Raw genomic sequence first — 26,038 nt, 5'->3', positions numbered from 1 at the left:
ATGGTATGCTATTTAACTGTGAGGTGTCTTTTAGGTACTAGGTGTTATGCTGATATTGGAGAATTCAAACATTTAAAAAACTTGGTCCCTGCCCTCCAAGAGCTTGTTATTATCATTGTCATTTTTATTATTTCCTATACTTTATTCAGTGCTTACCAGGTGCCAGAGCACACTAGGAGCTTACCCTTGTCATTATTTATTCTTTTCATTGGTGTGTAGTATGTGCTGGACACTTTCAATCCAAGACTAGAAGTAGAGTTTGAAAAATGTGGGTGAGGCCTTGGCTGGTACGTCAGCTGTCTAAAGAGCTTTCCCCAAATGCCAAAGTGGTGGGTTTTGTCCCTGGTCAGGGCACATACCAGAATCAACCAAGGAATGCATAACGAAGTGGAACAAGAAATCACTGTTTCTCTCTCTCTCTGTTTCTCCCTTCCTGTCTCTGTCAAATCAATTCAAAAGAAGATTTATTATTAAAACATAAAAAGTGTAATTGGGATGTAAAGTAAACATGCAGAACATGAAGAAGTTTGCCAGGTAAAGGGGCAGAAGGGTGATGTTTAGCAGGAGGAACATCTATGGAGATGACCCGTTTGGCAGCGCGCACAGCAGGGCAAGGGCTCAGATGTACAAGAGAATTTTGGGGCATGAATGCGCAGTTCCGTTTTGGTGGTGCACAGTGTGTCCTGTGGGAATGGTTGGAATGAGGGGACTACGTAGCAAAGGCAAGCTTTTGAAAGTCTCCTACACCAGAAAGGAAGAGCTCTTACCCTGTAGGCCTTGGGCTGTCGGTCACATAGAATGCTCTTACTTCAGACAATAGGTGGCCTAATTGACTGTGGCCAAAGGAACGGTATACCAGGATTGTTTTGTTTTTCCATGATGTCATCAGGATCCCAGTTGTCCCTTTTCAGCTGTGTGATTGTCAGTGCTAATGTGTCCTTTCCTGTCCAGCTGCTTATCGAGGGCTCCGAGGCATCATAGTCTACACTACATGACAGTGTAGAAAGGCTGGAAGGCCTGCTTTTCCCTATGCTTTTCTCCTTTCCTTTGAAATTTCTTGTGAAAAGTATAGTTGGCACACAATATATGACTTTAAGGTGTACAGCATGGTTCTCTGATATTTACATAACTCAGGATGTGATCGCCATGCTAAGTCTAGCCACCCTCTATGTCCCTGCAGAGTTTCTCCGGTACTGTCACATCCCCTGTGCTGCACAGGACATCCAGGGGCTCCCCTATGCTATAGCTGCAAGGCTCACTTCCTATTCAAGTTCTTCTATGTCATGCGTCTCCTCAACTCACTAGCGTCTGGCAACCATGAGTTTTTCCCCTGTAGCTATGGGATGTGTTTCTGTTTTGTTTGCTTTAGATTCCACATGTAAGAGAGACATACTATATTTGTTTTTGTCTGTCTTATTTCAATTAGCTTAACAGCCTCTTGGTCCATCCACGTTCTCGTAAATGGCAAGACTTCCTTCTTTTCATGTCTGAGTGATATTTCATTATATACCATAGAATTTTCTTTCTTTATCTATCAAAGGACACCTACATGGCTTCCATATCTTGGCTATTGTAAGTAATGCTGCAGTGAACATAGGGGTGCAGATATCTTTTCAAATCTGTGTTCCTGCTTTTGTTGAAGAAATGCCCAGAAGTGGAATGGCAGTTTTATTTCTCATTTTCTGAGACATCTCCATGCTGTTTTCCATAGTGACTATACCAATTTACAATCCCAAGAGCAGGGCACGAGGCTTTCTCTTTTCTCCATATCATGGCCAACACTGTTTTTACTTTTTCATTTATTTATTTATGTATGTATGTATGTATGTATGTATGTATGTATGTATTTATTTATTTATTGATTCACACCTTGAGGAAAGTCATTCTGAGAGGAGTGAGGTCGTCCTGCATTATGGCTTTCATTTGCATTTCCCAGATTACTGATGCTGAGCTATATGTTTCTTTTAAATAAAGGAAGATAAGTGAGAGGCTTGCAGTTGACTTCCACTAACAATTTTTAGGGTTGGGCTACATCACATGCTAACACCTAAAGCACTTAGTGGCAAGCAAGGTACTGTGATTAGCTTAGTATAATCATTTCTCTTTTTGGAGCTGGGCAGATAGCACCTTATTTGTGTATCAGAACAGTAAATATCCACATACAGCTGGGGTGTCCAGCTGGAAGGAAGACTAAGGTAGGGAGTCAGCAGTATTTACTGCAGGGTTTCATTGGAGAGAACTGTGCAAATATGTCATAAGAATACATTTGTTGGGGACACTCTTGTTTTGATATGAAGGGAGGATCAGGAAACTTTTTCTCTAAAGGAGCTGATTTTAGGTCATGTGGTCTATCATATCTCCTAATGTCTGCCATTGCAGTGTGAGAGCAGTCACAGACAATATATCCTGGAGAAGGCAGGACTGTGTTCCAGTGAGAGTTTATGTACCAAACCAGATAACAGGTTGTATTAGACCCCTTGGGCCCTAGTTTGTAGAGCACTCCTGTAGAGGACAGATTGAAGGAAACCACATAAAGGGAGTCAAAGACAAAGGAATCTTTGCTTCCTTGGAATAACATCAGGCCATGGTGAAGATTTCACCTATCAATGGTAAAATCAATTCAGGAAGGTCAATTTATTCCATTTAAGTTGATTGTGTTTTTCTAACCTAATGTCTTTCTTGTTTGTTCTGCTTAAAAATTTTTATTTATGAAGGAATAACAATGGTGTAATTTTTGTTCCTGTGAAAGCCAAGTATTTGACTTTAACAGTTGACAGGAGCAAAATGAAGCAAAGAATAAAAAGAGGTCCAGTTCACAGGTTTTCATGACTATTAAGTGTAAAAAGTTAGTAGAGGGAGAGAAATCCAAGATGGTTCATTCATAAGTCTACGATGTGTACTGAAGGTGGAGAATAGGACTTTATTAGATGAACAGGGAAGAGCAACGGCTCAACAGGAAAGACCAGTTTTTCCACATACATGTTGAGTTTGTTGGGATATCCATGAGTAACTCAGCCTACTTTTTGGATACAGTTTCTTTGACTTTTTACCTTGTCCTTTCAACAACTGCCTTTCACAGGAGATCCATGCTTTTAGTGTCATAAGATATTAAGAAAAAGTTTAGAAACAAAGAAATAGAACTCTGTAATCACTAGTACTCTATTGTACTATCTTTAGAGAATTATTGTTTTTCCTTTGCTACCATACTTGCTTGTTTCATTCCAAACTATTGTAAAAAGTGTGCTTAGAGAAAATGGCCAGTGTGATGTTTTCATTTCATTTATAGGCACTTGCACACAGTAGAGCAGGCTTTCTATCCTTAGGATTCTGCATTTTCTATTTTGAGTAAATTGCCTTGTTTTATTGTTTCAGATTGTTTTCTGACATCATCATTTCATTTATCTTGTTTTCCTCTATTGAAATAGATCTACTCCAACCTACAGAAGAAGCAGTAAGAAGACCCAGCTCCAAGAGAGGTATGCTCGAAATCACCCTCTGCCTCTAATCATGTGGAACATACCATCCGGCAGTATAAAAAATGCCACATAATGCCATTCTGTAAGGGGTTCCTGAACACACACCTAGGTAGGCTAACTCACTAGGAAAATTCAGAGGACTCAACATGTAGTTTTACTCAAACCTATGATTCATTAGGGTGGAAGGATCATAGGACAATCAGGAAGTAGAAAATGTGTGTGTGACAAAGTGTGGAGGTCTCCAGGCACAACCTTGGAAGAGCTCTCTTCCTGTGGAGTTTCCAAGCTGTGCTCATGTATTCCCCTGTCAAATTCTGACAAGACATGTGAAATGCCATCTACCAGTCCCAGAGCCTCTTTAGACTCAACGCCAAGGGCTTTATGGCACCCTAGTCGCATTGGCATCTTCCCCATAGTGCATGCCACAATTCTAGATGGCGAGATGGAAAGCAAGTGTTCAGAATGAATCCCATTGTTTGTACAAACTTCAGGATCACGCTGGACTGGCTCCTATAGTTTTTCCTAATTTCTTCCTTAATAGACTAGTATCCATTATTATTTAAACAGTTAACTGTAGGTGATTTAATATCTGGAACAATGTTGTTGGAGAAGAATTTCACTTATTTAGTCACTACTTGTAGTCTCCCCTCTGATATGTTTATGTAAAATATTAAAAGGATTTTAAGAGGTTGTGTGTTTCCTCTATAATCACTTTATGACAAACAACTTGTTAAGAAAGGATGTTTTGTTTAGTTTTTATCGGAAATGGTTTACACTAAGCACACGAATAGCTGTTATTGCATATTGATTTGTTGCAGTACAAAGTCACCAAAACTAGGAACTGAACAATACTTTCCTGGAATCAGAAACCAATGGTTAAGGATGAAAAAGACACCACTTAACCAGTGGGCAAGGATCCCAATGAGATTGGTTTTGTTCTTCTTAAAGAATCTTAATTTACAAAGGAAACTAATATTTCCTGTTATTTTCCCCACTGTGAAAGCCATCATTAAGAGCCCTTGCTAGACTAGGCCGTTCGTTGACTGTAGCAAAGTAAGGAAGAGAAAGGAAAGAGGTCTGGTTCATATGATTTCATGATAATTAAATGTAAATGTTATCATCGAGAAAGAAATCTAAGATGGTTCATTCAGAGGTCTCAAGTGTGCACAATGGCGTGTGAACTGGAGGTGGAGAATAGGACGTTATTAGATGAACAGGGAAGAGCAACAGTTCAACAGGAAATACCAGTGTTTCCACATACATATTGAGGTTATTGGGATCTCCATGACTAACTCAGCCTACATTTTGGATACAGTTTCTTTGACTTTTTACCTTGTTCTTTCAACAACTGCCTTTCATAGGAGAGCCATGTTTTTAGTGTCATAAGATATTAAGAAAAAGTTTAGAAACAAAGAAATAGAACTCTATAATCACTAGTACACTATTGTACTATCTTTAGAGAATTATTGTTATTCTTTCGCTACCATACTTGCTTATTTCATTCCGAACTATTGTAAAAAGGAATTAAAGTGTGCTTAGAGAAAATGGCCAGTGTGATGTTTCATTTCATTTATAGGCACTTGCACACAGTAGAGCCGGCTCTGTATCCTTAGGATTCTGCATTTTCTATTTTGAGTAAATTGCCTTGTTTTATTGTTTCACATTGTTTTCTGACATCATCATTTCATTTATCTTGTTTTCCTCTATTGAAATAGATCTACTGCAATCTACAGAAGAAGCAGTAAGAAGACCCAGTTCCAAGAGAGGTATGCTCGAAATCACCCTCTGCCTCTAATCATGTGGAGCACACCATCCGGCAGCATAAAAATGCCACATAATGCCATTCTGTTAGGGGTTGCTGAACACACACCTAGGTGGGCTTACTCGCTAGGAAAATTCAGAGGACTCAACATGTAGTTTTACTCCAACCTGTGATTCATTAGGGTGGAAGGATCATAGGACAATCAGGAAGTAGAAAATGTGTGTGTGACAAAGTGTGGAGGTCTCCAGGCACAACCTTGGAAGAGCTCTCTCCCTGTGGAGTTCCCAAGATGTGCTCAAGTATTCCACTGTCATATTCTGACAAGACGTGTGAAATGCCATGTACCAGTCTTAGAGCCCCTTTAGACTCAGTGCCAAGGGCATTATGGCACCCAAGTCACATCAGCATCTTCCGCATAGTTCATGCCAAAATTCTAGATGACCAGATGGAAAGTAGGTATTCAGAATGAACCCCGTTGATTGTACAAACTCCAGGATCACGCTGGACCAGCTCCTATCCTGTTTCATAATTTCTTCCTTAGTAGACTAGTATCCATTATTATTTAAACAGTTAACTGTAGGTGATTTAAAATCTGGAACAATGTTGTTGGAGAAAAAGTTCACTAAATTAGTCTCGACTTGTAATGTTCCCTATGATATGTTTATGTAAAAAATGAAGAGGATTTTTAGTTAAGAGGTTGTATGTTTCCTCTATAATCACATTATGACAAACTTAACTTGTTAAGAAAGGATCTTTTGTTTAGTTTGTATAGCAAATAGTTTACAATAAGTACATGAATACCGAATACCTGTTATTCCATATTGATTTGTGGCACTAAAAAGTCACCAAAACTAGGAACTGAACAATACTTTCCTGGAATCAGAAACCAATGGTTAAGGATGAAAAAGACACCACTTAACCAGTGGGCAAGGATCCCAATGAGATTGGTTTTGTTCTTCTTAAAGAATCTTAATTTACAAAGGAAACTAATATTTCCTGTTATTTTCCCCACTGTGAAAGCCATCATTAAGAACCCTTGCTAGACCAAGGCCATTGACTGTAGGAAAATAAAGAAGAGAAAGGAAAGAGGTCTGGTTCATATGATTTCATGATAATTAAATGTAAATGTTATCATGGAGAGAGAAATCTAAGATGGTTCATTCAGAGGTCTCCAGTGTGCACAATGGCTTGTGAACTGGAGGTGGAGAATAGGACTTTATTAGATGAACAGGAAAGAGCAACAGCTCAACAGGAAAGACCACTTTTTCCAGGTATGTGTTGAGGTTGTTGGGATATCCATGGGTAATTCAGCCTACATTTTGGATACAGTTTCTTTGACTTTTTACCTTGTCCTTTCAACAACTGCCTTTCATAGGAGAGCCATGTTTTTAGTGTCATAAGATATTAAGAAAAAGTTTAGAAACAAAGAAATAGAACTTTGTAATCACTAGAACACTATTGTACTATCTTTAGGGAATTATTGTTTTCCTTTCGCTACCCTAATTGCTTGATTCATTCAGAACTATTGTAAAATGGAATTAAAGTGTCCTTAGAGAAAAAGGCCAGTGTGATGTTTTGTTTCATTTATAGGCTCTTGCACACAGTAGAGCAGGCTCTCTATCATTAGGATTCTGCATTTTCTATTTTGAGTAAATTGCCGGTTTTTGTTTCTCATTGTTTTCTCACATCATCATTTCATTTATCTTTTTTTCCTTTATTCAAATAGATCTACTGCAATCAACAGCAAAGGCAGTAAGAAGACCCAGTTCCAAGAGAGGTATGCTTGAAATCACCCTCTCCCTCTAATATTGTGGAACATATCATCCGGCAGCATGAAAACGCCTCGTAATGCCATTCTGTTAGGGGTTCCTGAACCCACAGTTAGGTGGGCTTACTCACGAGAAAAATTCATAGTACTCAACATGTAGTTTTACTTTTATCTACGAATTAGTAGTGTGGAAAGATCATAGGACAGTCAGGAAGGAGAAAATGTGTGTGTGACAAAGTGTGGAGGACACCAGGCACAATGTTGGAAGAGCTCTCTCTCTGTGGAGTTCCCAGGATGTGCTCAGTGTTAAATTCTGACAACACTTGTGAAATGTCAGTTAGCAATTTCAGAATCTTGTTAAACTCAGTGCCAAATGTTTTATGTCACCCCAGTCACATAAGCATCTTCCCCATAATGTATGCCAAAATTCTAGATTGCCAGTTGGAAAGCAAGTGTTCAGAATGAATCCCATTGGTTGTACAAAGTGTTTAGTCACAGTGAACCCCTCCTAACCTGTTAAGAAATTGTGTAAACCCTCCCCAGATTCATCTTATCTGGCACCAACCCAGTGTTAGCCATTTGTGTACTACTTTCTACAGAGAGCTGTTTTAGGCTTGCTGTGTAATATTTTTCCACACAGCAGTTACAGCCATGACTGAATTTTTGGGATTGACTTAAAATTTAATTTTAAAAGCAGGTAATATGATTGTATAACATTGTAGTGGTTTCAGTTGCATCATGCATAATTAATAGCAATGCCAGTCGCTCTTGTTACTCTTGGTGAGTATTCAACAGGTATTTGTATATAAATGACTTGGGCAATATTAGGCATTTATAATCTTTTTATTCGCATAATGTTTCAAGATCATTTTTAGATAAAATCAGCATGATGATTTCTGATTTAAAATTTGAATAAAAATTGTCTCTTTATTATAAGGATGATTTAGTTTTGATTTATATTGCACTTATTCCCTCTTCATAATTATAAAGAAGATAGTCAATCATATTTATCAGTGTTTTTCTTACCTTACCTAGTATACAATTCAAGTCATTTGCTTGTTCATATTTTTGCATCTGCTTCATTTAATTGAGGGGATAATATCCATATTCTGATACTTGGATCTTTCTCTTATCTATTTATTTATTTTAATTTATCTTTATTGTTGAAAGTATTACAGGTGTCCCATTTCTCCCCCCCCCCCCCCCAATTGATCCTGGCCACATCGCTCCCACCTCCTCCCCAGGACTTTACCCCATTATTGACTGTGTCCATGGGTTATGCATATATACATATAACTTCTTTGGTTAATCTCTTCCCACACTCCATCCCCCTTCCCTCTTTCCTCTGAAATATGATCATCTGTTGCATGCGTCAGTGCCTCTGGATCTATTTAGTTTGTCAGATTCTTTTGTTCATTAGCTTTTTCTTAAAGAAGACCCTTCAACATTTCCTGTAGTTCTGGTCTGGTGGTGATGAACTTCTTTAGTTTTTTCTTATCTGTGAAGCTCTTTATCTGACCTTTAATTCTAAATGATAGCTTTGCTAGAGAGATCAATCTTGGTTGTAGTTCCTTGTTTTTCATCACTTTGAATTTTCTTGCCACTCCCTTCTGGCCTGCAAAGTTTCTGTTGAGAAATCAACTGACAGTCGTATGGTCGCGCCTTTGTAGGTAACTAACTCTCTTGCTGCTTTTCTCTTGCTATTTTTCTCTTGCTGCTTTTAAGGTTCTCTCTTTGTCTTTAAGCTTTGGCAGTTTAATTATGATGTGTCTTGCTGTGGGCCTCTTTGGCTTCCTCTTGTTTGAGACCCTCTGTTCTTACTGGACTTGTAAGTCTATCTCTTTCCCCAGGTACTGGAAGTTTTCTGTAATTATATTTTTAAATAGGTTTTCAATTTCTTGGTCTCTTTCTTCCCCTTCTGACACCTAAATAATACAAATGTTGGGCCTCTTGAAGTTGTCCCAGAGGCTCCTTACACTATCTTCATATTTCTGGATTCTTTTTTCTTTTTTTTCATCTGGTTGGGTGCTTTTTGTTTCCTCATGTTCTAAATTGCTGATTTGATTCTCAGTGTCCTCTACTCTACTGTTGATTCCCTGTAAATTATTCTTCATTTCAGTTCATGTAACCTTCATTTCAAATTGTTATGTCATTGATGGTCTCACTTGTTTTTGTAATACTCTTACTAATATGCATGAGCATTCTTAAAAACAAGATTCTGAACTCTATCTGTTAACTTGCTTGGTTCTATTTCATTTAGTTCCTTTTCTGGAGATTTCTTTTGTTCTTTCCTTTGTGACATGTTTCTTTGCCTCCACATTTTGGCTGTTTCCAAGTGTTTGTTACTATGTATTAGGTAGAGCTGCTGTGTCTCCTGGATTTTGTAGAGTGGCTTTGTGTAGTAGGTGTCTTTTAGGGTCCAGTGGCTCAGCCTTTCCAGTCACCTGAGCTGGGCCTTCTAGGTGCTCCCCTGTGTGGGCTGTGAGCTCTGATTTGTTGTAGTTGAGCCTTGGTTGCTGTTGGCATCACTGGGAGGAATTGACCCCCAGGCCAATTGGCTAGGAGGACCAGCTGCAACTACAGCCAAAGAGCTAGTGTGCTGGAGACACCCCTATGGAGCAGGATTTACTTAAGTGGAGCTTTGGTGTGCACCAATTGTGCCCCTTGAGTGTGTCACTTGTGGATGTAGTAGGGTTGTAATCCAGCGTGGTCAAGTCTGACCACCAGGTGCACTGTCTCTGGGGCCTCCTGGGAGGTGCAAAGTCAGCCTCTGCCAGTGCCATGCCCAGGATCACCCAGCATGAGCTACACAGCAAACCGTAGTTGGCCGCTACTTGTGCTGGGCTTGGAGGTGTCCAGGAGAGGCCAAGCTATGCAGGCTGCCACTAGTGCCAGGCCTGTGGCCACTTACAAGACATATGGGGCATGCTGCTGCTTGTTTGAGAGATTTTAGGAAAGTCCTAAACAAATGATTCGAGAGGCCACTTGCATAGAAAAGCCACTGGAAATGGCTCAGATGAGCTGGCAAGTTGGGAGGGTCTCCTGGAATCACCAGGGTGGGGCCAAAGGTCGGAGTCAGTTGGTGGGGTTTCAAATATGGTGCCTTCCTGCCGGCTCTGTGGAGGGAGGGCTTAACAAAGGAGCAATGGCCTCTGCTAGCTCTTCTGCCTGGGAGAAAGCTGCCCCTCTACTTCTCGCCCTGATTTCAGACAAGTTAGTTCCTCCCCAAATGTCCCAGATCCTTTCAAGTTGCTGCCCAGAGCTGGGGCTCAGAGGGACCGAGTCTGAGTGAGGCCCTTTAAGAAGAGGTGCCTGGGACTCCCGCAGCCTCAGCATCCCTCGGCCACAGTCCCTGCTGGTTTCACAGCCCGAAGTTGCGGGGACTTCTCTTCCCATTCCTGGAGCCCTGGGCTGGGGGCCTGATATGAGGCTGGGACCCGTCGCTGCTCTGGGAAACCTGCACCGCCAAGATGTCCCTCCCAGGTTTACCGAGCCCCACCAGGTAATCACCTCTCGGTGATTCAGCCCCAATCTGCCCACCTCTCCGCCCTTCCTGCCGGTCTCGGTTCTCCTTCAGTTCCCTCCTTGTAGGGCTCCTGTTCAGCCAGATTTCAGGAGGTTCTGAGTGATGGTGGTTCTGTATTTTAGTTGTAATTTTGATGTGGCTGCGGGAGGCGGCAGATACAGCTGTTACCTATGATTCCATCTTGTTTCCTCACTGGATCTTTATCTTAATTTTGAAGCTGCCTGTGTCTTGAAAATAGCTTTAATATGTTGCTCTATGTTAATAGCAGGTTTAGCAGATATTTTTAAAGAAATAATTAGTAAGCATTATTTTTTAAAACACTTTTAGATTCACAGCAAAATTGAGTGGGAAGTACAAGAGTTCCCATAAACCCCACCTCCCCATACACACAGCCTCCGTCAGTTTTGACACCCTGCACCAGAGAGGTACATTTATTACAACGGATGTACCTGCACTGACTCATCATTATCAACCAAAGTCCATAGTTTACATTAAGGTTCACTCTTGGTGTTGTACATTCAGTGGGTTTTAACAAATGTATGATGATATGTGTGGACCATTAGGCATCATAGAGAACCGTTCCACTGCCTTAAAAGTCCTCTGTGCTCTGCTTCTTCATTCCTCGCTGCTCCATAAGCTCTGGAACCCACTGCTCTCTTTACTGTCTCCATAGTTTTGCCTTTTCCTGACTGTTGAATAGTTGGAGCCATATAGTGGGTATCTTTTTGAATGTTTAAAAAATTAAAATCCTAAGGTACTTGAATGTAGTTACCCAAGATGTTCTTTGTCCTTTGTGGTTTGTTCTTGTTCATCAGCATAGGACCTGATGACATATGCCACACAAGCCAAAAAAGCATGATTTCTGTAGGCATTTGCCACTAATGGGGAGGGTTGAGAAAAATGACCTCATGCACTGCTGCAGAGCACTAACTGTTTGAACCACGCTGCTCTGTGTGGTGGGTCCAGATAGACTCTAGCAATGGAAGGAGACAGTCTCAAGGGGTTATACTTTATACTACTGGAATCGAAGTCTTTCTTACTTATCTCGCAGTTGGGTATAGGAAGAGAAAGGGTCTGTTCCCTTTGTTTTGCTGTGCTGCCAAGTGCAGTGCCTAGGGACCAAATTTCCTTGTGATAGAGCGTTTCATCCGAAACCAGCTCATCTTCACTGAAGAGCTGGAGAAGTGGGAATTGTGTTACAGCAAAATAAGTACACCCTCTTCTAACTGCTCTTCTCGGCAGGAGTCCAGAAAACTCATGCTATTTAAGTTTGATATTGTTCGTTTATGATACTGCTTCTCCTAACGATACCGTTTTCTGTCAGCCTGATGGGGTTTGGGTAGGGTTATGTTCATTGTAAATAGCAGTTCATATGTAGGTATCCCATTTTGATGGAGCCCACTCTTTTCTTTTCTCTTGCATTTGATATATTTAAAAAGGGAAAGTAAAAGTTCTTAATGTATTAATGGCCTAGCCATTATATCATTAATATTCACTCTAGTATAGTCTTCAGGTGTAGTCCCAAGGGAATCCTTCCTAACAAAGCATTAGTCTGGTACTTTTAAAGTCCTGTATTTTTCTATTGTTGCTTTAAAGTGTATTTTACTATTTCTTTAACAGGGGATGAGAGCTCTGAAGAAGACTCTTTAAGGAGGTAGGATTTTTAAAAATTATGTTAACTAAGAAATGCATTTCTAGAGTGTTCTACTGTGAGGTAGGCCCAATATTATGTAATTAACATGTGCTACATCACAATAGCTTTGCAAAGTATCTATGCTATTATAGCTTACTTTTTATTAATTAGGCAACTGTGATTCAGGGAGGTTGATTAATTGACCCATGACTCCAACTACTGACCCATGACTTGACTGTCAACCTGCTTGGCTCCCAAATCTATTCTGTGGTCCTTCAACATACACTGATAAAGTCCCTGTATAGCACTGGCATCAAGATAGGGATACAAATCATATCAACTCAGAAAGTCAAATCTAATTGTGTGTTAACTCTGATTTAGAGTTTTTCTTAGAGGCCCAGTTAGTCCAAGCATTTGTCTTACTATACTTGACAATTGCAGTGGTAACTAGTACCTCGTTTTCCCATTAAAGGCTTTAGGGCACTTCACAGTTAGCTATGGCCACAGAACCAAAGGTTTTCTCCAAGCAAGGCCTAATCAGGCAAGTGTGTCTAGGTATAATGATATCTCTTCTTCTTGAAATGAATTCCTTATCTGTAAGTAACAAATATCTATGTGTAGACCATGTTATGTTAATTAAATTCAACATCTATTTAGAGGATATTTCTAATTGACTGCTCTATTTACTGACTTCCCAGTCTGGTTTTCCCCTCAGGCTAGCACCTTTGACTAGTTGTATTTTCTTTTTTTCCTAGAGTCCTTTTTTCCTCTTCCATGACTTTTCTTGATTTTTTTACTTTCTTCTCTATTTTTGCTGTTTCTTTCATTGTGCTGTTTTTTCCCACTTCTGCCAGTGGTGGTGTTCTCCATTTTTCTATAGACAGAATCAAAGGCACATAGAATTTCAGGAGTTTAAGGAATTTTAGCAATTAATTCATGAGAACACCTTCTAGCACTTCAACCTGTGTTTCATAACCTGGTCAAGTGGTTGTTCACATGGAGAATTTAAAATTCAAAGAGATTAAAGTGACTATTTGGAACATAGTAAGTGGTGGAAATGAAATGTAAATTCAAGTTTCTAAGTGTTATAATCTTCCTTCTTTATGATCCTGTAGGTTAGTGTTTTAATAATAGAAATATGGGGAATGGGTCTAGTGAACACAGTGGATAGAGGTTAAGAGTGGAATTAGCGGGGGAATCCAGTTTCAAGATGAACAACACTGGGTTGGGATAGGAATTAGAGTTTTAGAAAAGAGATGAGAATATGGGGGTTTATGACAAGTTAATGATTAATTATAAGAAGGAAGCCCCAGGATGTTGGGAGTTGTCTAGAAAGGCACATTAAAAGAAGGGGCTCAGGAGAATCCTGATGAGGTTGCTGCTGTTTTGTTTGTTTAATTGGAGGAACTAGGACAATTACAGAAAGATACTAAAATACTTTGAGCCACTGGAAAGATTCTTTTGATCACAAGCAAGACTATGGTATTATCTACCAGAACTCTGACTTACAGAGTGGGGCTTAGGTCCCATTGAGTCTTAGGGGACTGGAGATTGCTGAACAACATAGATCTATGGCCCAAGGCAGGTGTCTCCTCACTTCTACCTCTTTCCCAATGAGCTGATGTGCTTCCCATGTACATGGAGGGTTGGGCAGGGGCAGGACTAGCTGTCAAATCAGTAATGAGGTTGGATAGTTGATAACATGCCTATGTTATGAGTGAATCACTGAGACTCCATTTAGTTTGTTTTCCAGGAGCAGGGAAATAGAGAGCTCCTATTCTTGGTAATTGGAGCCCAGCCTTGTATCAGGAGTCTGTGCCTTCATAGGTTGAAGATTTAAAGGTTGAAGACTGTCATTGAGCCTGCAGAAGGGTGATCTGGGAGTGGGAAGGCTAAGAACACATAAATTTGTTCATTGACATTTGGACATTTAACTTTTAACCATTTCAGGGAACTTCCTGTACAGTTTTAGGGTAAAAAGAAGGAATGGGTTCTCCTTAATAAGTGGTTTCCATGCTCAAGAATCAAGAGTGCCATTTTTTACTGATGTAGATTAGTCTTTGAACCAGGGACAGATGATGGGGAAGGGACAGTGTATCTTTCTACCTTGGTTTAAGTCATCAGATTTGTTCCAGTTCAGGTAACAAATTTATGTTAGCCATTAAGTGGTAAAAACAAATTAATCTCAAGGAGAGTGTGTCTTCATTAAATAGTTCATAGGTTGGGAGAGGTGGCAGCAGAAATAGATAACTAAAAGCTTTTTTAAAACCAGGGCCCGATGTTAATTATATCAAGAATCTTCATTTGATACATAGATAGCTGATTTTTCGCTTAAAATTTTTGTTGCTTTTTTTTAAAGAAATGAACTCACTCTTTTTGTTTGTTTGTATATTTTACTGTAAAGACTTTCCAGCAAACCTGGCATTAATGATTCATGGCCTATATCCCACCATGAAGATTTCAAGGTAATGTACTCTCTTGTGAAATGAATTTTCCTGCCCTCAATTTAATTTTGCGTGGCACTTACTCTTAAAATTTTATAGTGGACTACCTTTAGGTTTGTAACAGAAAATTAGGCCTTTTATTTTTAAATCCTCAACCAAGGGTATATATATATTTTTAATTGATTTTAGAGCGAGAGGAAGGGTTAGAAAGAAAAATCAAGAGACTCTCACCCTACTGTAGCTCAACTGGGATTGAACTTGCAACCTGGGTATGTGCCCTGACTGCGAATTGAACCCATGACCCTTCGATACATGGGATGATGGTCCAATTAACCGAGCCACACCAGCCAAAGCAGAAAATTTTTCTGTTTTATTGCGTGATTCCTTTTACATGCAATTTCTACAATAAGTGATGCTATGGAGACAGAAATCAGACAAGTGGTTGCCAGAGACAGCAATAGGGGGGATGGGGAGCTATTGTTTCATGGGAATGGGGTTTCCTTGTGGACTGATGAAAAGTTTTGAAACTAGACAGAGGTGATCATTGTACAACATTGTAAATGTACCAAGTGCTACTACATTTTTCACCTTAAAATTGTTAATTTTATATTTGGTGAACTTGACTCACTAAAGATAGAATACTGTCATAACAACAATCAATCAGTCGATCAAATTAAGGCCACGTCACACATTTTAAAACAATCTGATGGGCTCATTTAAAACATGTCTTCCGGTGAAAGTTTACATTGTTAATTTGAGGTTTCTTGTTTCTAGAGGTAAACCTGTATTGCTATGAATTTCTCTTAGGACTGCTTTCAGTGTGTCCCATAGATTTTGGGTGGTCTGTTATCATTTCATTTGTCTCAAGGTATCTTTTGATTTCTTCCTTGATCTCATCGTTAACCCATTCATTGTTTAGTAACATGTTATTTAGCATTTATGTGTTTCGGTGGTGTTTTGTTTTTGTTTTGTTTGCCATTGATTTCTAGTTTCATACCATCATGGTTGTAGAAGATGTGTGAAATGATTTCAATCTTTTTAAATGTATTGAGGCTTGTTTTATGCTCTAACATGTGGTCTATTCTGGAAAATGTTTTATGTGCACTTGAAAAAAATGTATACCCTGCAGTTTTGATTGTTATTATTATTATTATTATTATTTGGAAGATCTCAGTGTTGATGTCAATGGGGTATTAAACTCCCCTACTATGATTCTATCAATATTTGCTTTCTATATTTAGGTGCTCCTATGGTGGGTGCATATATGTTTAAAAGGGTTATTTCTTCTTTTTGGATTGATCCCATTATCATTATGTAATGACCTTCTTTGTCTCTTGTTGTAGCCTTAGTTTAAAATGCTATTTTGTCTGATATAAGTATTGCTATCCCAGCTTTTTTTGTTTTCATTTGAAAATTTTTTAAATTAATGTTTTAATTTATTGACTTGAGGGAGAGAAAGAGAGAGGAAGGGAGAGAGAAAGAGAAACATTGATTTGTTGTTCCACTCATTTATGCATTCATTGGTTGCTTCTTGTATGTGCCCTGATGAGAGACTGAACCCACACACTTGGCGTATCAGGACGGCCAACTGAGCTTCTTGGCCAGGGCCCTTTTTGTTTGCATTTTCAGGACATATCTGTTTCCATCCCTTTATTTTCAGTCTGTGTGTATGTTTCGCTGAGGTGGGTGTATTGTAGACAGCAAAGGTAGGGATCTTTTTTCTTTTTAAAAAATATATCTTTATTGATTTCAGAGAGGAAGGGAGAGGGAGAGGGAGAGAGAGAGATAGAAACATCAATGATTAGAGAGTCATTGAATGGCTGCCTCCTGCACACCCCCAACTGGGGATCGAGCCCATAACCTGGGCATGTGCCCTGACCAGGAATTGAACCATGATCTCCTGGATCCTAGGTTGATGCTCAACCACTGACCCAAGCCCAGCGGCGCCAGATCTTGTTTTCTTATCCATTCATCTACTCCATGTCTTTTGATTGGAGCATTGAAGCCATTTACATTTAAAGTGATAATTGATAGGTACACCCTTATTCCTATTTTATTCTTTATAATTATGTCCCCTTCATTTTTCATATTCTTTGTATAAAAGTCCCTTTAATATTTCCTCTAATATTGGTTTGTTGGTGATGAGCTCCTTTAGCTTACCTGGGAAGCTCTTTTTCTCTCCTTCAATTTTAAATGATAGCCTTGCTGGGTAGAGTAGTCTTAGTTGTATGTCCTTGTTTTTCATTACTTTGAATATTTTGTGCCAATACCTACCAACCTGAAATGTTTCTATTGAGAAAGCATCAGACAGTCTTATGTGGGCTCCCTTGTAGGTAGCTATCTGTTTTCCTCTTGCTGCTTTTAAGATTCTCTCTTTGTCTTTAAACTTAGCCATTTTAATTTTGAAGTGTCTTAGTGTGAGCCTTTTTGTGTTCATCTTGCTTGGGACTCTCTTTGCATCCTTCACTTGTGTGTCTTTCTTCCTCACCAGGTCAGAAAAGTTTTCAGTCATTATTTATTCATATAGGGTCTCAATTGTTTGCTCTCTCTTTTCTCCTTCTGACAGCCCTACAATGTGGATATTGCTATGCTTTGTGTTGTCCCAGAAGTCTGTTAAACTAGCCTCATTAAAAAAATTTTTTTAAATTATTTATTTATTTATTTATTTATTTATTTTAATTTATTTTGCTGCTCTAATTGGGTGTTTCCTGCTACCTTGTTTTCTAAATCAATGATTCTATTTCCTTTTTCATCTAATTTGCTGTTGATTCCTTCTAGTGTATTCTTCATTTCTGACTGCTGCTTTTATATGATGTCTTTGTCCTTTTTTATACTTGCTCTCTCTCTCTTTTTTTAAACATGTCTCTATTTCAGAAAGAGGAAGAGAGAGAGAGAGAGAAACATCAATGATGAGAGAATCATTGATCTGCTGCCTCCTGCATGACCCCCACTGAGGATCGAGCTCGCAAGCTGGGAACGTGCCTGACTGGGAACTTAACCACAATCTCCTGAACCATAGGTCGATGCTCAACCTCTGAACCACACTGGCCAGGCTATACTTGCTATTTCTTTATTGAAGTTCTCACTATGTTCCTTGAGTATCTTTGTAACCATGTTCTTGAACTCTGTATCTGGTGCATATCTTGCCTCCATTTCATTTAGTTCTTTTTTGGTGGATTTTTCTTGTTCTTTCATTTGGGGCATGTTTCTTGGTTTCTCCATTTTGGCTGCCTCTCCAAATATGTTTCTGTGTAGTGGGTAAATCTGCTATGGCCCCCAGTCTTGGTATAATAACCTTATGTATTAGGTGTCTTGTGAGGCTCAGTGGCACAATCTTTCTGATCACCTGAGCTAGGTGCTCCAGGAAAGTCATTTGTGTGTGTTATGTGAGCCCTCCTTTTGTAGAGCCTTGATTGTTAATGGCCAAATCATGGATGGGGTTGATCCTCAGGCTGGTTGACCACGGTATGTACTGTGTTGCAGTGTGAAAGCTGATGCCATGTTGAGGAATTCACGCCAGCATGGTCTGGTGCCTGCAGAAATCTTTGGGTGTCGCTCTCATGGAGCTAATTGGATCATGCTCTGAAGCCCCCCACCACATGTATTGGTACTTGGCCCTCTTGGGAGGGACTCTGGTGCAAGTCAGGTTGTGCCAGTGATTTCCCTTGGGCTACGTGTGTGGAGTTACAAAGCAATCAGCATTTGTGACTGCCTCTGCTGTGCCTGGGTGTGCCTAGGAGGGGCCAAGCTGCACACCAAGGCCTCCTTCCACCAGTAACAAGCCCGTGGGCCAGGTGGGCAAAAAGCCCAACTCACCCTGAGATCCAGCTCTGCCTACCAGCTTTCTGTTGTGGTCAGTCACTGAAAGAGCTCCTGTTGGTATGTGAGTTGCATGAGGTAAGTGAGTCATCAGGTAAGTGAGAGTGGTGTTCACCAGACTGATACAGATTCAAAGTCATCTTCATTACTGGGTGTGAGGCTCTTCAGCAAAAGTTCCAGGATACACCAATGCCAGCTACCACCCACGGGGTATCCATGAACCTTTGTGATTGGGTTGGGTGGGGCCTCAGGGAATCATTAGAGTAAAAGCCAGCAGAATTCATCAGGTCCCAGAAGGCCAAGATTTGGCTGTGTGAATGGAGGGCTCTTCATTGGAATGGTGGCCTTAGTTAGACCTGTAAGGGATTTTAAAAAATGGCCCCCACCCCAAAGCCACACAACTTAGTCTCTGACACCCCTTCAGTCCATCAGACCACCTCAAGAGACCTCCATGAAGTCTACACAGTAGGCGCAGTCAGCTGACTCCTTCGAAGTGTGTTGCTCCATAGGGTAGAGAACAGGGAGTCAGGACAGTGGGGCTAGTAGATTCCCCAGGTTCATGCTGTTATGAAGGGAGTGCTTTACCCAGGAATGATGGCATCTGTGGGCATTGTGGGAGAGAGGCTCAGTCAGCACAGGAAAGGGACCGAGAGGTCATACCTTCAGCTCTCTTCCCAGAGACATTCAAAGCAGTTTCTCCTTGCATGATTCCATTCCACTCTGAGACACCCTTTCTTCATAGTCCCAGAGTGAGTGTTTGGAATAAGACTTGTGTGCTGGCCCTTTAAGAGGGCTCCTGTCTTTCCAGCAGACTCCCATTTTTTCCTGGAGAACAGAATCCTTGCTGCCTTTCAGAGCCAGATATTATGTGGGCTCGTCTTCCCACCTCTGGTGCCCAAGGCTGGGGACCCTGGTGTGCATTGAGACCCCATGCTCCTCAGGGGGGAACTTTGCAGCTGAGATACCCCTCAGCATTCTCAACCACCACAAGTGGGTGCGGGGCCAGCCCTTTTTGAATCTCTGCCCTTCCTACCAGTCTAGCTGAGGGTTCTTCTGTAGTTCTTGGTTACCAGAGTCATGTTCAGCTAGTCTTCAGTTGCTTATTCAGGTTGCTAGTTATGTACCTTAGTAGTAATTCCAGTTCAGTACAGAAAGGAGGTGAGTGTAACTCTCAGCTCCTTTGGCTCCATCTTAGATCAGCCCTAATAAAATTCTGAAATGCGGTGCAGGGGCTCACTATTGAGGATATGGTTAGGTGAAATGTGGTGCAGGGGCTCACTGTTGAGGTTATGGGGGGGTGAAATATTTTAAGTGAGGAAGCCTTTTAGCATTAAAATTCGCTACTAAGTTATGTTTGATAGATTTAACATCTAATGAATTGTGACAAAATTAAGTTTGAGGGTTCATGTTTTTCTTTTAATTTAGACCAAGGCCAGTAATTGTTTTACCTCACAGTTATAATCTAGTGATTTGGGAGTAGCTAACTATAGATTAAGAATTCTAAAAGTTAAATTTTAATTATATTCTAATTTTCCTTTGTCCATACTTGATTACTTAAGGGTGAAGTTATTTCAAAAATGTGTGCTCCTACAGCAAAGACAGCAGAAAACCAAAGCAAGCAAACTCACCTTCCAACTTTGCATCTGGAAAAAATGTCTCAAGACTCAGAAATAAATAGGGCATGTGACAGAGAGTATACATTTGCATATTCAGGACATCCTTCTGTGCAAAAGGATGAGGAAATGTGGGTTAAACATGGGAAATTCAAACAGAGGAAGAATTTACAACTTACCAGTGACGCGTTAAAGCAGAAGCGTCATGAATTTTGTGAAAAAGACACTAGTGAGTGTCCTGAGGAAGGGCCCCTCCATTACTCTAAAAAAGGAGCAAGTGTAAAACAAATGCCTTCTAATCTGACAAATAAAGTACTTGATTGTGGGGGAAAAGATGCATTTGGAATGCCTCTCTCTGAAGTATTCCAGACATTTCCTGGAGGAGAAGAACCCACCCTCAAAAATGCGTTTCCATCTCATTCATGCTCTGGGCCCCCGGAGGACTCTCCCTGGTCATCTTCTTCTGAGCTTTGTTTAAGCAAAAAGGAATTACACTCTGAAAATGATCACAAACCTGACACTGAACATGTTTTAAACAAAAATGAAGAGCGTTTTTGTAGTGATTCAGAAAATATCAAAGTCTCAGTAGTTACATCCAAAGTGAAAGAAGACCAAGAGTTTGATATGCAGAAGACAAAAAATATGAACCCAAATACCAGTAATAGGAAATTAGGCGTGAGACATACACCTCAGTCTAGTGGTCCAAAAAGTCATATTGATCTGCGGAATGCCAGCCACAGTGAAAAAAAACACATGATTCAAATAAAAAAGCACAATACTTACGCTGCTACAAATACTTATAAGGAAACAAAGCCAAATCAAGACTTCTTGCAGAAGCCATTATATGCAGATCATTGCAGTGCTAGTAACTATAAAAGCATGGAATCTGAAATAGAAGAATGGAGTTCCTCTGACCCCTATAGTGTTGAAACACCTAAAGGATGTGTAAATGAAGCATTACAGCAAGTTGTACAAAGGCTTAAGATGGACACATCGAAAGCAGAGCTCCTGGCTTTGAGAAACAGAGGTAGAAGTTCACCTGATAACTTATTGGTAAGTATTTTATTCCTAGTAAAGTAGTTTAGTGTACTTCCCCCCATTTTACATTTATTACTACTTTAAACATCATGAACAAGAAATAAAAGTTATTGTAACAATAAAAAATTTCAGACTTTTCTAAGAAGAGCTCTATAAATTTTATCCTATTCACCATTTGTACTTTGATAGATGAGGCTTCTTTAGTGTTTCTGTATTCACACTACAGAAGAACTGTGGGCAGTGCCAGAGCACAAAGTGTGGAGTCTGCACACCTGGGGAAGAACCTGAACTTGCTTATCTTTTTCACCTCTCCATTCTAGATTGTGATAACTGAATGAGTTCACTGATGGATGCAGAAGTGCTTAGGACAAAGCCTAGGTTATCAGTTATTAGTAGAGGGAGTTTTTATAGCTGACTTTGAAAGTACTAGAAAAGTAGAATATCTATGGGATATTTTTTGGGGAAAAAAGAATTTTAGGAAATTTAGTCTATCTTAATATGTGCAGGATGAACACTCTTACTGTGGAGTAGGCATATGTTCAGACTGTAAACTCAAATTTTAAGTGTAGAGTTATTAATCTTTTATATAATACATTCTCATTCTGTGGTGACTCAGACAAAGCCCTTTCCAATTCTGAGAGTCTTAAAAATTCTCTTGTGATTTCTTTTTCACTTTAAAAAATTCATCATCTTATTAAATTTTTGAACTTTGGAGTATTTATGCTTGTCTCAAGTAAGAGGTTGGATCCAACTCTATTTTTTTTCCAGAGAGATATTCACTTATTGCAGCCTTATTTTATATAAACATATAGGTTATTCTTTAATTTCAGAGGCTATCATGATGTGTCATCTCAATGAGTGTTAGCTACAAGTCTCCTTTGTTTTACTTAGGTTTCTGATAGGTATGAAAGAGAAGAAAGCCTGTTGCCTGAAAGTCACAAGTTGCAGGATGAAATTGCTGCTCTAAGAATGGAAATAGATACAGTAAAAAATCAGAACCGGGAAATGGAAAAGAAATGTTTGAAGGACATTGCAATTGCCAAAGAAAAGAATGACCATCTTCAGAAGACAATAAAACTGAATGAGGAAACATTAACAAAAACAATATTTCAATATAATGGACAGCTTGATGCTCTGACAGCTCAGAATGCAATGCTCAACTCTGAACTGGAGAGTGAAAAACAAAACAGAGAAAGACTGGAAGCAGAAGTTGAATCATACCGACCTAGACTGGCTACTGCTCTACAGGATCGTGAACAATGTCAGACATCAAAGAAAGACCTACAACTTGCTTTCCAGAGAATAAGAGATGAATGGTTTTGTTTCCAGGACAAAATGAATTTTGACATGTCTGACCTTAAGAAAAGCAATGAGATTCTTTCTCAACAACTTTCTAAAGCTGAAAGTAAATTCAGTAGCCTAGAAATTGAGCTTCATCACACAAGAGATGCTCTCAGAGAAAGGACCTTGATTTTAGAAGGCGCAGAAAGAGACCTAAGAAAAATAAAGGGCCAAATGATGGAAATTGAACACATGTATCAAAGTGAACAATGTAAAGTGAATAAATACATTGCAGAGCAGGAATCCTTAAGGGAGAAGTTATGTCAACTACAAAGTGAAAATATGTTGCTTCGACAGCAGCTGGATGATGCTCACAGCAAAATTGACAGTGAAGAAAAGACAGTTGTTAATATCCTAGATCAGCTTCAGGAGATCAGAAAAATATTTCATGCTGAACAGGACCGAAAGAAGGAGTTAACCAATGAATGGCATCATTTAAAAGAAAGAATATTTAAGTTTGAAAGTGATAAAGCAGAAAAAGATGTAAGTATCCAGACAGATAAATAGTTTTCCAATTTCCTAAAAAAAAAAAATCAAAGTAATATTTGATGATGGTTAAATGTGAATCTAGTTGAATATTAAAAATATATAGATTATAAATGTGTTTGCTCCATCAGCTTAAAAGACATTGTATCCAGCAACTGAACATTAGGTCTGAGAGGTGCTTTGTTTTGAGTAAAGACTTTGTGTTGCCTATGAAATTTTAAGAGGTTAAGCCATAGATTGTTAGTAGATATAGATTGATATTAAAGTTTAGTCTTATACTGATACAATAATAATTTTTATCTTTCTGTCACCACATCTTAATTCCTTTAGCAAGCAGATAAATGGAAATGTTCATACCTAAAATGAGTATTTTGAAATTAAGATTCAATTAAGTGGATTATCTTGACACTATTTCAGATATTCCAGATGAACTGAAGTGCAGATTCTGTATCTCATAGTACCTTTCCTTCAGTGGCTTCTTGTACATTTTAGTTGGTATAATGTTATTTTTAATTTGAGTTAAATTTGGAAATATTTCAGTCTCAAGTAACATATTCATGAGACCCCTCAGCTCTTTTCAAGGCATCTACTTTTCATTAAATCGTAATTTGGGACAAATGTGATGAGTTTTAGCAAATTTATACTTTCCACTACTATTTATAATTTTCTTTGAATATTTTTACAAGTGATTGGATCATGTTTCTCATGGCAAGGCCTAATTACTATCGTTTGGAGATGTTTGTCCAATACAGAGAGAATTGTAACTCTCTGTGATTTCTTAATTTGACATTGGATCTCCATTTCAGACTAGTGACAGGTGGCAGGATTTATGTGTAGCAGGGAGAGAGGGCAAGGCCAGGTTACCCTCGAAGGCCATTGGAATGACTTCACTTTCTATTATGATAGGAATCTATTGGAAGAATTTGAGCAAGGGATTGAATGTATGAGGAGCTCTGAAGTTCATTGAAGCCTCTGGTTAAAAAAATAAAATAAAAAGAGAAAAATGTTCCACAATGTTGAACTTACTACCACTTGATCCACCTACATACCCATTTCTCTTTGGGACGTCAGTAGATTGTAAAGCTTTGAGATTCATGGAGAGGGTCAGGGCTTGAGAGAGGGGCTGAATCAGCTGTCTAAGTAACCTAATACTGATTAGGCAGGAGGATTACATTTCTGTGTCTTTAACCTGATTAAGCAAACAGGAATCTGTCCATTATGAGGAAAAGAAGGCGAATTGATGTATGTGGTGATATTTCCCAGTTACATATTATGTTAATAATATGTGACTCTAAGTACATCCAGGGTGGGCAAAAGTAGGTTTACAGTTGTTCGTATGGAGAGTAATGCAGTAATTAGTAAATAACAATACAAAAGTAAACTGTTTTTCACGTATTCACAGCTGTAACCTTTAGCCCTATCCTGTATGTGAAGTTATAATTATTAACATAATTTAATTAAAATGTGATTTCTAAAACCAGTAATGGAAATATCTTACTAGGCAATTGTGAGACAACTTCAACAAGACCTGGCTGATACCAAAAATAAGCTATCTACGTTAGAGGCTTCACAGAAGGTTGAATCACCCTATCATATGAATTTAGAAGACGAGAAAAAGAAGTTAAAGCAAGAATTAGATGAAAGCAGAAGTCAAGTATGTATGAAATTTAACATGTCATCAGTTCATGTATAGCTGGTTAAACAATATAAAGTGTTTTAGGGTACTACTTTTCATGGTTAGCTTTCTTTTCTATTTTTATTGTAATTAATTTATTATAATTTTATTATCTTTATAGTGCACTTATTTCTTAAACCCTGGCTTTTATCCTGCCATTTGTATTTTATGGTTTTTCTTATAACATTTACCCTTAGGAAAGTTGAGAATTATGCAGTGTTCTTCATAGAAGTCAAGAGGCTTTTTTTTTTTTTTTTTTTTACTAAAACATATTTTTAGTGATATCTCCATTATCATGATGAGGCAGCCAGATAAAATCAAAGGATAATGCTTAATGGAATGTTCCAGAAAATTGTTTTAGTTCTTACCTTCATTTTGGTGAATAGATATAGAATATGTATTTATTTTACAGATTTTGAAATAACTTGTACGGGAAGGTCATTATACAAACTGGTTGAAGTAGGCATATCCTTCATTTCCTCTCAGAATATTATGAAATCGTCAGACAATTAAGAAAATTAAATCTAGATCAACCATTGGATTTTTTTTGACAAAAGCTGTATTGATATAATTTACATATCATATAATTTGCCCATTTAAATGGTACAAATCAATACTTTTAAATATATTCAGAGAGTTGTGCATCTATCATCTCAATCAATTATAGAATATTTTTATCACTCCAAAAACAAACTCCACATCTCTTAGCTGTCACTACCAGCTTCTCATCTCGCCCTGCACCAGGCTACCACCAGGCTACTTTTTCTCTGTTGATTTGTCTATTCTGGACATTTCATATATATGCAAGCACACAAGTTGCAGTCCTTTGTGATGGGCTTCTTTCACTTAATGTAATGTTTTAAAGGTTCACCCACATTATAGCACATATCAATATTTTATTTCTTTTTATTGCTGAACAATACTTCATTGTGTGGCTCAACCATTTATCCATTCATCAGTTGATGGCACTTTGTGTTGTTTTCACTTTTTGGCTGTTAATAATTCTACTGTGAAGATTAGTGTACAAGTCATTGTGTGAACATATGTTTTTATTTCCTTGCCATTGGACTTTATGCTCTGAGATAACTGGGCTGATTTCAGCATCTTTCTGCTGTTACTCATGCTGTCCGTTCTGACTTTTCAGTTTCTGTTCCTCTTCCTTATTCCTACATCTACCTGGACCTGGCTCCCAATCTCTCCTTGTCCATGAAGTGATCTCTGACTGTTCAAACTCTCACTGACCTCATCCTTTTAAGCACTTGTCATCTCTTCTGTACAAGAGAATTTAGCCCTTAATTTTACATTGTTTTAATTTTTCTCATAAGAGATAATCTTGTCTTTCTAAGTATAAATTTGTCCGTGACATATATTATATGATATAAGTATATGATATTATATGATATAATCATATAAGTTGGAAATATTTGAGCTTAACTATTGTTAGAATAAAATTAAAT

General features: G+C 38.8%; 1 protein-coding gene across 1 annotated transcript in view; it reads left to right on the top strand.

Annotated features, from left to right (window-relative positions):
- LOC148094323 (ankyrin repeat domain-containing protein 26-like) overlaps window positions 1-25,796 on the top strand; it is a 49,777-nt gene extending 23,981 nt beyond the window's left edge. The window contains exons 4-7 of the mRNA XM_087821051.1: window positions 20,965-21,094; window positions 21,971-22,903; window positions 24,408-24,560; window positions 25,683-25,796. Coding sequence (XP_087677177.1) covers window positions 20,965-21,094; window positions 21,971-22,903; window positions 24,408-24,560; window positions 25,683-25,796 — 1,330 coding nt within the window. The remainder of the gene's footprint in view (window positions 1-20,964; window positions 21,095-21,970; window positions 22,904-24,407; window positions 24,561-25,682) is intronic.
- Window positions 25,797-26,038: the final 242 nt, after the last annotated feature.

This window comes from Miniopterus natalensis, chromosome 1 (genome assembly GCF_054644295.1).
Source record: "Miniopterus natalensis isolate mMinNat1 chromosome 1, mMinNat1.hap1, whole genome shotgun sequence".
Classification (NCBI taxonomy): domain Eukaryota; kingdom Metazoa; phylum Chordata; class Mammalia; order Chiroptera; family Miniopteridae; genus Miniopterus; species Miniopterus natalensis.
Note: the sequence above shows the minus strand (reverse complement) of the source record. Positions and strands in the feature narration are given on the sequence as shown.